A 12,171-nucleotide genomic window follows, 5' to 3' on the forward strand; every position below is an offset into this window, starting at 1 on the left:
TAAAGTTTACTAAAAGAAAGGATTGATTCAGTAAAAATAAATGAAGTAAAGTTTACTAAAAGAAAGGATTGATTCAGTAAAAATAAATGAAGTAAAGTTACTAAAAGAAAGGATTGATTCAGTAAAAATAAATGAAGTAAAGTTTACTAAAAGAAAGGATTGATTCAGTAAAAATAAATGAAGTAAAGTTTACTAAAAGAAAGGATTGATTCAGTAAAAATAAATGAAGTAAAGTTTACTAAAAGAAAGGATTGATTCAGTAAAAATAAATGAAGTAAAGTTTACTAAAAGAAAGGATTGATTCAGTAAAAATAAATAAAGTAAAGTTTACTAAAAGAAAGGATTGACTGAAGTTCAGTTCTCTTATTTACTCTGTGTAACTCTATTTAAGTCTTGAAACCGAGTTGAAGTTACTTAAATTTATCTGAAATTAAATTTATTTTAAAAAAGAAAATGCAGAAAGTTGCGAAACTTTTTTAAAGTAATTTTTTTTCAGTGTTCAGGTTGAGGTTGAGGTTTTCTCAGGAAGCCCCCAGGTCCTTCATCATGTAGGGCTGCAGGGCCATCAGGACGTCGTACAGGACGCTCTTCCCGGAATCACCACTCGCTCTTAATGCTTCACGAATCAGACGCTGCATCATCCTCTGAGCTATCCTCTCAGAGCAGATTTCACTGTACTGCTCAGGAGAACGTCCAGGACAGCCTCCACCCCAGTGGCTCTCTGCACGAGCTCCACCCACTTATCATCGATGAAGGCGGCTTTTTTTAAAGCATCTAGAAAAGATCAGATCACAGTAAAAAGCGTTAAAGTGAGGTTAGGGTTATTTTACGTTCTTTAAAAAACACGATTCACCTTAAAAAGTGAAGAAAAAAAAAAAAAAGACATCGCAAATCCTGTTATTTACCATAAGCTGGAGTCGAAACACCGGATGGTCCACCTGCAGAACATCAAGATATAGTTTAGTTTTATTAAAAAATAACACAACATTACGGGTCCTATATTACACCCTGTGCAAGGCATGTCATGTCGATGCTCTTTGCAACAGTGCCTTGCAAAAGTATTCGCCCCCCTTTGAACTTTTCAACCTTTTGCCACATTTCAGGCTTTAAACATAAAGATATGAAATTGTCATTTTTTTGTGAAGAATCAACAACAAGTGGAGCACAATCATGAAGTGGAACGAAATGTATTAGATATTTTGGTACTACTGTAAAATAAGACTACCTGTATAAAGGGTTTATAAATGGTTTACAATTAGATTATTTATGGTTACTAATTACATTACATTACATTACATTTGGCAGACGCTTTTGTCCAAAGCGACTTACAATAGTCAGGTTGTAAATGCTTTAAATTAGGTTGTAAATGCTTTAAAAATCATCAATAATCAGTTATAACACGTATGTAGAAAGGGCAACAATATAGATGCCTGTGGGTTCACAACAGGTAATAATTGCCCTTTCTACGTATGTGTTATAACTGATTATTAATAATTTTTAAGGCATTTACAACCTAATTAGCAGCCATTAATAAACTTATTGTAAATCATTTATAAACCCTTTATAGAGGTAGTCTTATTTTAAAGTGGTACCGATATTTTTAATTTTTTTTAGCAATAAAATACTGAAAAGTGGGGCGTGCAATATTATTCAGCCCCCTTGCATTAATATTATTATATGATTACAGCTGCAAGACACTTGGGGTTCGTCTCGATCCGTTTTACACATCGAGAGAATTTTTTGCTCATTCTTCTTTATAAAACAGCTGGAGCTCAGTGAGGTTGGACCTCCAAAGTCTATTTGGCAAACAACAGGTCATTGTTGCGCTTTCTATGTATGTGTTATAACTGATTATTAATGATTTATAAGGCATTAACAACCTAATTAGTAACTATTAATAAACTAATGTTGGCTTTCCACTCCTCAGTGCATCAATGTGCCAAAGTCAGAGCTCACCTGGCTCTTAAAGGGAATGATGAGCAAGTGACTCACTGATTGGTTTATTTTACGTTACGCCCAAAATTAACCACACCCATGATTAATTAAGAGAATTAATCATTGTTCCTCATTTTCGCCCAGTCTCTTTCTTATTATTGAATCATTAACACTGATCTTAACTGAAAAGAGTGAGACCTGAAGTTGGATGAGTCGTCGCTGTGCTCTTGGGGTAATTTCGGTCGGCCGGTCACTCCTGGGAAGGTTCACCAGTGTTCCATGTTTTTTTCTCCATTAGTGAATAATAATAGTGAATCACTGTGGTTCTCTGGAGTCTCAAAGCTTTAGAAATGATTTTATAACCTTTCCCAGACTGATAGATGATCAATGACTACAATGAGTATCTTTTCGTCTACTTCTGTTTATTACTATTTATCTTTATCTCCTCACTGCTGTCGGGCAAAGCCAGTTAAGACTGATAAAAGAGGCAGAGGAAGACGGAGAGTGGAGGGGAGTGGAGGAGGAGAAATTCTAAACTCTTCTAAAACCTGTATCTAGCGTTACATTGACTGTATGTTACACAACAGACAGATAAATAAACAGCTAAATAGCTAGATAGTTCCTAGGGATGGCCATAAGTAATGTTTACCATTAATCGTTTTGGACGTAACAAATCACTCAATATATAAATACTCTGGGAGCTAAATTGAGACACTATGGAGACTAACTATTAGTTTATGGCATATATTTTGGAGTACTCCTCACTGCTGAGGTATTAATCAGATGTGACACGGCTTTTAAAGCTGTGTAGCAGCTGAGGTTTAACTGAAGCATCCCTGCTTGTTAGCTTCCATGCTGCAGCACCGATAGCTGTAGTGTAGTCTGGGTGCTGGCAACTTCGGGGGTGGAGTTAGTGTTGGGGAACGAGCAGCAGGAGGAGACAAACTGACAAAACTGACAAAAAAACCCGGGACAGAGTGAACACTCCTGCTGACCAGAGCTGCCAGTGCTTTCACTCAACATGTTTCCTTAATATCTGATGATACATCCTGATCATTTTATCATTTAATACTGAAAATTAGTTACATAGTGGTCCTTTAAGTTATGTTTTAACTGCGGGGAGGGGGGGGGGGGGGTAAACACATTTTTCTCTCTTATTAATTAAAACCTTCATTTAAAAACTGCATTTTGTTTACTTGTGTTGTCTCTGACTAATATAAAATTTTCTTAACAACATTTAACAGTGACAAACATCCCCAAAAACACTTTTTTACACCACTTTATAAGCACAGCTGTATGTAATTTATGGCCACCAACATTACAAAGTTCACAGATAAACTGGCATCCAAAATTTGGTCAGTAATGTAAATAACATAAGAAATAACAATTACTCACCTCCTCCAGCAGCACAGAGTCCACGTACTGAAAAAGATAAGAAAGAACTTATATTTATATAATTGTACCTGTTTTAAGCTTTGTTAAAAAAAAGCAATTATGCTTAAAATAAGCCACCTCACCTGTGCTTCCACTAATTGGATGCTTTGCTGTAACCCACCCACCTTGATTGTCTAGTCACTGGCCACTTTATTGGAAACACAGACTCAACCTGTCGGTACTTATTTTTTATTTTTCTGTTAATACTCTTAGTGCTGATTAAAAGAGTATTAAAATAATACTCTTTTATTCTCTGTGATGATTAAACATCTAATAAAATAAGTGTTATTTTAGTACGTTTGGTGTAATGTTAGTGTCAATTCAGTACTTTTACAGTAAAAATACTTTTACAGTATTTTTGATTCAGGACAACATTACAGCATGAGGTTAGTACTCAGTGTTGATTAACTTAATTTAGTACTTATTTACTGAATTGTATAAGTAGTACTCATTTTGTCAGTACTCTAATTGCTGATTAAATATTATGTTAATGTCAGAGTTCAGTATAAGGCGAACTTAAAATCCAAAAATGTTCCCAAAAATCGTCAGTGCGCCTAATAAATGAATTCTATCAGTCAGGTATTAAGTAGCAGTAAAGTCACTCCACTGAAGTACAGAGTTATACAGGAGATTCAGTTTAGTTCTCCAGCAGCATTAGCATTACCTGCTAATTGCGCTAAGAGCTAGCTCTTTCGCCATTCAGAGCTGAGTTTTATCGGCCTGTACTCTGCTGATAACCCCAGCTAACACTGCTGGAGCAGCATTAGCATTACCCGCTAGCCGTGTTAAGTGCTAGCTCTTCTGCTGTTCAGAGGTGAGTGTTATCGGCTTGTAGCCTGCAGCTAACCCCAGCTATCACTACTGGAGCAGCATTAGCATTACCTGCTAACTGTGCTAAGCACTAGCTCTTTTGCTGTTCAGAGACAAGCATTTCAGACTGTAGTCTGTGCGTTTACCATGTTAAAACAAGCTATAACTCAGTTTCTCAGTGTAGCGCTGTCGGGTGGCATTAGCTGCTAAATGCTAGCGCTAGCTAATTTAAGCTTACTGTAAGTAAACTAAAGCACTTTACTCACCTAAATAAAGAGTTGTCAGGAGAGGAATCTGTGTAGATTTTCACTTTCACGCTCGTTTCACTTTGAAATATGTATTTTTAAGAATTACAGTTCTGTTTACTTAGCTTAGCTTTACTTAACGTAGTTAAAAGTTAAGTAAAGCTCCCCCAGCCCCCCCCCCCAAGAGGTGAGACGTGCTGAATTAGAAAGTAAACATGACGACACCCCTGTTCCTTACTAGTGCCAAAAAAATGCGATAATACAGTACTACAGATTTTATTACAGTACTCTTATTACTGTATCAGTAATATGAGAATTCATTCAGTACGTTTAATGTTGATAAAGTGGCAAAAGCAAAGTTTTATTTTCAGTAATCTCAGTGTTGGTTAAGTATGACAAATATAAATTCTGAATTATAGAATGAAATATAATATTCAGTACTGATATTGTTGATTTATTAGAATATATATCATTAGTTAATTACTCTTATTGCTGATTATGTAGTACATATATTTTTATTGCACAAACCTGAACTAACAAGACAAGAATCTATGGGTTAACTCCTTAGACCTTCTTATTAGAAGCAGTGACACTGCGCTAACATGCTAAGCTAATGTAAGCTTTCTATTTGACGTGATATACTAAATAGTTTTAATAGTAGTTTAATTTAGTAGTTTTAAAATGATATAATGTAATGTTATGTAAAATTAGAATCCTAGTACAACAACAGTAAAGGGAAAAATGGTTGTGTAAATATCTGTTCTGCTTTGTGGTTGGTTGAAGAAGTCACATGTGTGTGTGTTGACAGGAAGTGCACTTAAATGCACTTAAACAGCAATTCAAGTTGGTAATCCGTCTCTATCCTGCTTTCTTTTTCTTTTATAAAATAGTGATCCAACCACCTTCCGTCGAACCCAAGACTTACACTAATATTTCAGTAGTTTAGATGTTAATGAGTTTCTTATATTCGTCCTCATATCTGAGTCTGTATTAAGTGTGAAAACTCCTTCTGAATCTCTAATCGCTAATTCCACCCATTTCTCAGGTAAATAAGATGATAAATAAATCTTCTCCTCACCTCGAGCTCCAGTCTCCAGATCCTCCGCTACCTGATTGGCTCTGATGATCTTCAGTAGTTGCAGGGTGATCTCCAGGGCTCTGTTCTCTGTGAAACTTCCTATCAGAAGATTAACAATGTCCACCCGGTCCCTCCCTTCCACCACCCCCCGCGGGATTCGGAGATCCAGCTCAGAGTCCGTCAGCTTCCAGGTGAAGGCTTTAAACTGCTGAGAGTCCAGATCCTCCAGAGCCTCCAGCAGGAGGTCCCTTATAGAGCTGGACATTTTTCAGAGCGGCACAGTCGTCTACGCTGGAGACAGGAAACGGGAAGAAGGCTCTTTAGTTCAGTAAAAAACTGACATTTTTTTCTACACAGCTTCTCTTCCCCTTAAAGCAGCTTTAGCTTAATATTAGCCTTCAACTGACTTTTAAACCTTTTAAACCTTTAAAACCTTCAACTTTCTCAGATCTGGATTAAGCTACACTGCAAAAAAATCCATTGGCAAAAACTAGACAAAATGTATGCAAATTAAGACAAATATATGTATATTAACCCTTGTGTTTTCATTTCATGTTTCAAACTCATTGGCGTTGGCTCATTTTTTGTGAAAAACATATATCAAAACACATTTTCGATAAACACACACTGTACACCCCCATCCCCCCACCACCCCACACACACACATTTATATTACATACAGTATGTTTGGCCAAGGGCTAATAAACATTGCTTCATTTGTAAATTTGAAACTAAACAAATTTTCTACTCATATCTTGAGTTTAATTCATTTTTCTTTTACATTTTATTAAAAAACTAATAAAAAAAGAGTAGCACTTTTTAAAAGAAATGTAACATAAGAAAGGTAAAGGGCAAATATTAACCATGTAAGCTGTTTATATTGCTTGCAATTTAGGTGAAGCAAGCATGTGTAAAGCATTTTAATGTAAAATTGCTTAATTTTGCTGAATTAAATACAAGTAACAAAGTAAACGAGTAACAAAAATATGAACACCACACAAGGGTTAAGCAAAAAAAATTGGGTTAAGCTAAATTTTCTTAATAAGATTTCTTACGAAAAAAAGCAATGGCAAAGTCTTAAAATGTGTTAAGTAACACCTAAATCAAGCAAAAAAGTCACTGTTTTTGGACACAATAATCAGAATAACTTGATTGTGCTAATTCTGAGTTCCAATGTGAATATCACATCATACCATTGGAATACCATATGGGACATTCCAGGATTTTGGTACATTTTCTGTCCCACCACTTAAATTTCAAATGTACATATCTAAAATATCTAAATGACTATTTTTTCTGAATAATGTACTTGTTATAAGACAAACTGTAAAACATGGTGTAAAAATAAGCTCCTTAGATATTATTCAAAAGACTGAATACCTTTGGACCACCTTTTCTCTTGTCCCTCTCATTGGGTGACCAACTGCTTTGGCAAATTTAACAATTAAAATAAGCTCTAAATAAATGACTTCCTCTTGTATATTGTTGATCTGCATCTCTTTTACTTATGAAAACAGCTTCTTTGGTCTACATTGTTTTGCATGTTACAGTTTTTATGCTATTAAGTTGTGTCCCACAACATGCGCTCAACCCTGTTACCATAAGGAATTTTACCTGCAGAGAAAGAGTTAAAAATATTTGTCTACTGGCACAAAGGAAGTGACATCACAAGGGTATTTTCTGCCCACATGGCAAGACCAAGAGTAGCCTAAGTGCTCTAACAATTTTATAACAATTTTTTTTTCCAAATATGTTTGTCCAAGTTGTGTGTGTCACTCAGTGAACTCAACCCTGTTACTCATATTGTAGACTAATAATGAGTAGAGTCAAAATTTACTTTATATACTTATATAACCATGTTTGTCCTTAATCTTGTATACATAGCTACATTTTACAGTTAGGATCTGTTCCTGGGGTAAACCACAACTTAGCCTAGATTTGCAACCCTGTTACTCGCAACCCTGTTACTGTAAGTTACCAAATATATTGCATAATATAGTTTAAAAAACTGCTTTGATAGCTGAGCTTGACGAATCAAACTTTTTGATAGTCTATTACCTGTATTTAATATGACTAAAAATGATCAAATTGAAGATCAAATTTTCAGAAGTGACCACCCCTGAAGTGTACCAAAATCCTGGAATGTCCTATATGTTTCCTATGGAAAACTGGTCTAGAACAGTATATGGAGACACATATACAGTTGTGAAGAACACCAAGTTCCCTGTTGTTCACATTGCAGAGTACCTTGCCTGGTTCCTGACCCATGAAGCTCCTTAAGCTCATCTACAAGTTGTTTCCAGGTACAGATCTGTGTAGTGTTTGGGATCAATGGATAACTGGATTACTGACTGGCCAGTGGGGCCATCGCCCAGGGGCCCTTGAGGTCAGGGGGCCCCAAGGGGGCCCTGGCTTAAAACATTTTGCCATGCTTTTGGTCCCCTTATGCATGAAAATGGATGAGGTGTTGTGGCACTGCTCTGACTTCTGGCTATTAGGGGTCCTAGGAAAGAGGGAGGGCATATTTTTAGACGGCCCTGGTTATGAGAGCCCGTACCAGGGGGCCCTAGAGAAGAGCAGGGATTACCATTAGAGGGCATTTGATCACGAGGGCCCCTGCTATGGTGCACTTGACTTTCATAGAAGTCGTTTACCAGGTGGGCCTGGGCAACTCTTTGCCCAGGGGCCCAGACTATTCTTAATCCGTCCTTTGATCAATGGTACAAAGTTGGTTTTAAGACATACCACACAGAGCTGATTGTTTCTGGGCAGTCCATTGTTGGTGCTATCGAACATTTGGACAATGTTATTCTTAGTAGCTGGTAGCTGTGGGTCTTCCCGATCTCTGTGCTTATTCCACAACTGTTGATCTATAATCTTAGCTCATGCTGACTAGCTAGGATAGTGAAATATGAAAAAAAAGTCTCCACCTGGATTTAAGTAAGTAAATGATGTGGGGTTGGTTGGTTGATGCTGCAGTTGGTCTGCAGGTTTAGGTTCAGCAACAGTATGTGCTGAAAGAATGAGGTCAGCTGACTACCTGAACATATTGAATATAGACCAGGTTATTCCATCAATGGCACGCCCATATTTCAAGATGACAATGTCAGGATTGATGTGGCTGGAAATGTGAAAGAGTTCAGAGTTCAGGGAGCATGAGATCATCATTTATCATTTTCACACATGGATTGAGAGAGTTCGCCACAGAGTCCAGATCTTAACCTCATTGAGGATCTTTGGGATGTGCTGGATGGAGAAGAGCTGCTTTGTGCAGCGGTCAGACTCTACCAGCATCAATGCTGCTGCAAGATCTTGGTGAAAAATTAATCCAGCAAAACTGGATTGAAATAAATATTGTGACGTTGCAGAAGCTTATTGAAACAATGCCACAGTGAATGCTAACCAACTGCTGAGTCTCCTCCACTGATGAAACTCTCAGCAAACAGTTGAACCTTTCATTACCTTCAGGTTCACTGTTTAGGATATCACCAAGCACAACAGGGACTACAGGTAGTTCCACAGGGAAGAACCTGCCACTCATAGATGTCAGGTAGCTTATTTTTCTCATTGTTACGCAAAAGAAATATCAAGAGGGGGTTGTTGCTCTAGTAGTACGCACACCTCATAAAACATCCTCTGGATTTTATCACTAATGGCACCACTTTTTCCTGAAATGCAACAACACACCAAGAAGTGTGGGGCTCAGGGTAGGAATAGGCAAAGACAGAGACATCTAGCTGGTTGACCCTTGAAATGTCCATCCTAGTCTAGTTTGGATTGCAGCTTGCTAAGCATCTTAAAGTAATCAGCTGCAATTAGCAGCAAAGGTGAAGCTGAATCTACAAAAGGATTGTAGAGGCTAGTCTCTGTAATGTTGGTTCCCCTTTTTTGAGGGTAGATGCCCCAGACATTGACTATTTGGAAGGATTTCTTCGGTTGAACAATAAGAGAGACTTGGAAAACAACCATGGGTCCATGGTCCAGGTTTGGACATCTTGTACAGGGGACAATGAAACAGAAACACCTGGTTTCAGACCACAATAATGTATTGTGGTGACGGACAGTTCTGGTGGAAACAGGAGAGTTGAGGTGCACATTGAATTCTGCGTGATTTGATCAGCCGTGGTTTTATGTTTTTTGCATACAATCCGGGTTAGCACCCGAACATCCCTTTCAGACAGCTTCCTCTTACAGCGTCCACAGTTAATCCTGTTGGATGTGGTTAGTTCTTTTTGGTGGTATGCTGACATTACCCTGGATACTGTGGCTCTTGATGCATCACAATTCAGCAGTGTGATGAATTTCAAGGGATTGAAATTCCCTTGAACATGTTGTGTTCAATAAAACCATGCAAACATATATAATGTTTTGTGTGCTTTTAGTTTAAGCAGACTGTGTTTGTCTATTGTTGTGATCAGAACACATTTAATGACCAATTTATGCAGAAATCCAAGTATAATCCCAAAGGGTTCACATACTTTATACTTTTTCTTGCAACTGTAGGTACTTTATTGATCCCAGAGGGCAATTCTGGAAATGTCTAGAAGTGTAGTCATGAACTTCTTATGATGTCGGTCAGCATGACCATGACCATGATGCTTTGGCTCAGTTTACTTGACTTTACCAATTCTTTGCTACCAAAACAGTAGAGAAACCATAACCTCTGTGAGGTGCAAGATTATAGTAACCAAACATTTACAAATTAAAGGTCGAATTTTGCACATAATGCCTTATTAACAGATAAACTGTGAATTAATAATACTTTTTATACTGCAAACTAGTACTGACTGTTCCTTTGACTTACACACCACAACAACAGCATTTACATTAGCATTAGCATTAGCCTAGCCTCACTGCTACACAGATTAGTCTAACTTCTATACAATATTAGCAACTGACCAAAGTGCAGTAATAGTCTGCATTAATAAGTCAGTAGTATTTAAGAGTACTCACAGTTTCTCAGCGACGAACACAATTCCACAACGTCAACCGGAAATAAACTTAGCACTCAGACACTGAGCTTCCTGCTTCAGTCCTCCATTACATACACTACGATTCTGTGTGATCATGTGATCAGTATTGCTGATGCCATCTTCTGCCTATAGGGGGCTTCAGAGCCTCAGTTCAAAGCCTTTCTAACAGAAATGTTAAATAACAATCAATGCAAAAAAAACAAATAACGCTGATTAGAGGTTAAAAATCCAACCCGACCCAGCCCGAGCCCGTGCATGTTCTGCCTGAGCCCGACCCAACCCGAACCATAAACTGTCATTATGAGCCCGAGCCCGACCCGACCCGCCCCATCAACTGGCTGATTCGGGCTGATTGAATGAGCGAAATATAATCAGAATTATGTTAATTAACACTGTAACATAGAAGCATAGAACTATTATTTAATTAAAATGATTTTTAAGAACAGCTAAACACAGTGCTGCAGGTCAAACGCGGAGGAGTTCACGTGCGAGAGAGAGAGAGAGAGAGAGAGAGAGATTTGCGTGTTCTGGTGTTTCGTGTTCTTGTGCGTAGGAATTCACTACAACAGCTTAGCAGAATACTATTTTACTGAACACAACTCTCAGCCATACAGACACACACAGATGCCTTGAGCAAAACATTCTCCAACTCACCCCTCTAGTCACTCCCCACTGCCCCCACTAGGGGCGCACTGTATCCTTTTACACAGGGCTCATATTATATTAACATAAACAGAACTATTACTCCACATCTCCCCTTCTTTAAAGACATAGCATAATTAACATTCTATAAACCTTAACAAAACATTTAACTCTTTTTCCCCTTATGTCTATGTCTTAGATCTTTAATATATCTCTTATAAGTCCAGTCTCTTAGGTTTAATTACTACTCTGCCAGACCGAGTCTGGACTTTATCTGGTGACTGCTGAATCTACGCTGACTGTAATGGAGTCTGATGATTTGCTGGTGTATCATTCTCCATCTCGGGTAGATCCAGTGTCTTGGAAAGATCTTTGTTCACCTCAACAGCAGATACAGGAACAAGATGTCGTCTGTTCCTTCTCAGAAGACCTTGTGGACTCTCCGCCAAGTATGATCATGGTGTAGAATGGGCAAACACTACAGTAACTTCACTCTTTGTGTCTGTGATCCAAACTCTTTCTCAGGGTGCTAGATGACGAAGGTCTCTTGCTCTGTGGCTGGCGTTGTAAACTGTAGCCTCCTTTTTTCTCCTCTCTTTTTCTTTGTCAGCCACTGCACCAAAGTCAGGAAGTTCAGGGATTAAAAGTGAAGGACGCTGGAGCACAGGAGTACGTAGCCTCCGTCCCATCAGCAGTTGGGCTGGGCTGAAGCCATGGGCCATGGGTGTGGACCTATATGCAAGAAGTGCTAGATAAGGGTCTTTAGCTTTACTGAGTAGCTGTTTCACAGTCTGAACATGTCGTTCAGCCTCACCATTGCTCTGCGCGAAATGTGGGCTACTAGTGACATGCTGAAAGCTGTAATCCTCTGCAAACTTTGCAAACTGTTGGCTGGAAAACTGTGGGCCGTTATCCGAGAACAGAATCTCTGGAATGCCATGTCTGGAAAACATAGACTTGAGATGCACAATGACATCTTCTGATCTGGTAGGCGTAAGCTGTGCCATTTCCACAAATCTTGAGAAATAGTCTACTACCAAAAGATAGTTGTTCC

General features: G+C 38.2%; 1 protein-coding gene across 1 annotated transcript; it reads right to left on the reverse strand.

Moving 5' to 3' along the window:
• Positions 1 to 5,986, reverse strand: pycard (PYD and CARD domain containing). Its single transcript, XM_022662575.2, has 4 exons — positions 5,503 to 5,986; positions 3,331 to 3,357; positions 906 to 938; positions 1 to 774 (listed from the first exon to the last, which is right to left on the reverse strand). The coding sequence occupies exons 1-4, from the start codon at positions 5,765 to 5,767 to the stop codon at positions 650 to 652; spliced, it is 450 nt and encodes a 149-aa protein (XP_022518296.2). The 5' UTR covers positions 5,768 to 5,986; the 3' UTR covers positions 1 to 649.
• Between the last annotated feature and the right edge of the window lie 6,185 nt (positions 5,987 to 12,171).

The sequence above is a fragment of the Astyanax mexicanus genome, chromosome 1 (genome assembly GCF_023375975.1).
Source record: "Astyanax mexicanus isolate ESR-SI-001 chromosome 1, AstMex3_surface, whole genome shotgun sequence".
Taxonomy (NCBI): Eukaryota; Metazoa; Chordata; class Actinopteri; order Characiformes; family Acestrorhamphidae; genus Astyanax; species Astyanax mexicanus.

Excerpts from the sequence above, each read along its gene's own strand:
- pycard (XM_022662575.2), bottom strand. The coding sequence starts at position 5,767 with ATGTCCAGCTCTATAAGGGACCTCCTGCTGGAGGCTCTGGAGGATCTG. Across the intron at positions 3,358-5,502 it reads TCTGGAGACTGGAGCTCGAG|TACGTGGACTCTGTGCTGCT; the intron begins GTGAGGAGAAGA and ends TATCTTTTTCAG. Across the intron at positions 775-905 it reads TGTTTCGACTCCAGCTTATG|ATGCTTTAAAAAAAGCCGCC; the intron begins GTAAATAACAGG and ends GATCTTTTCTAG.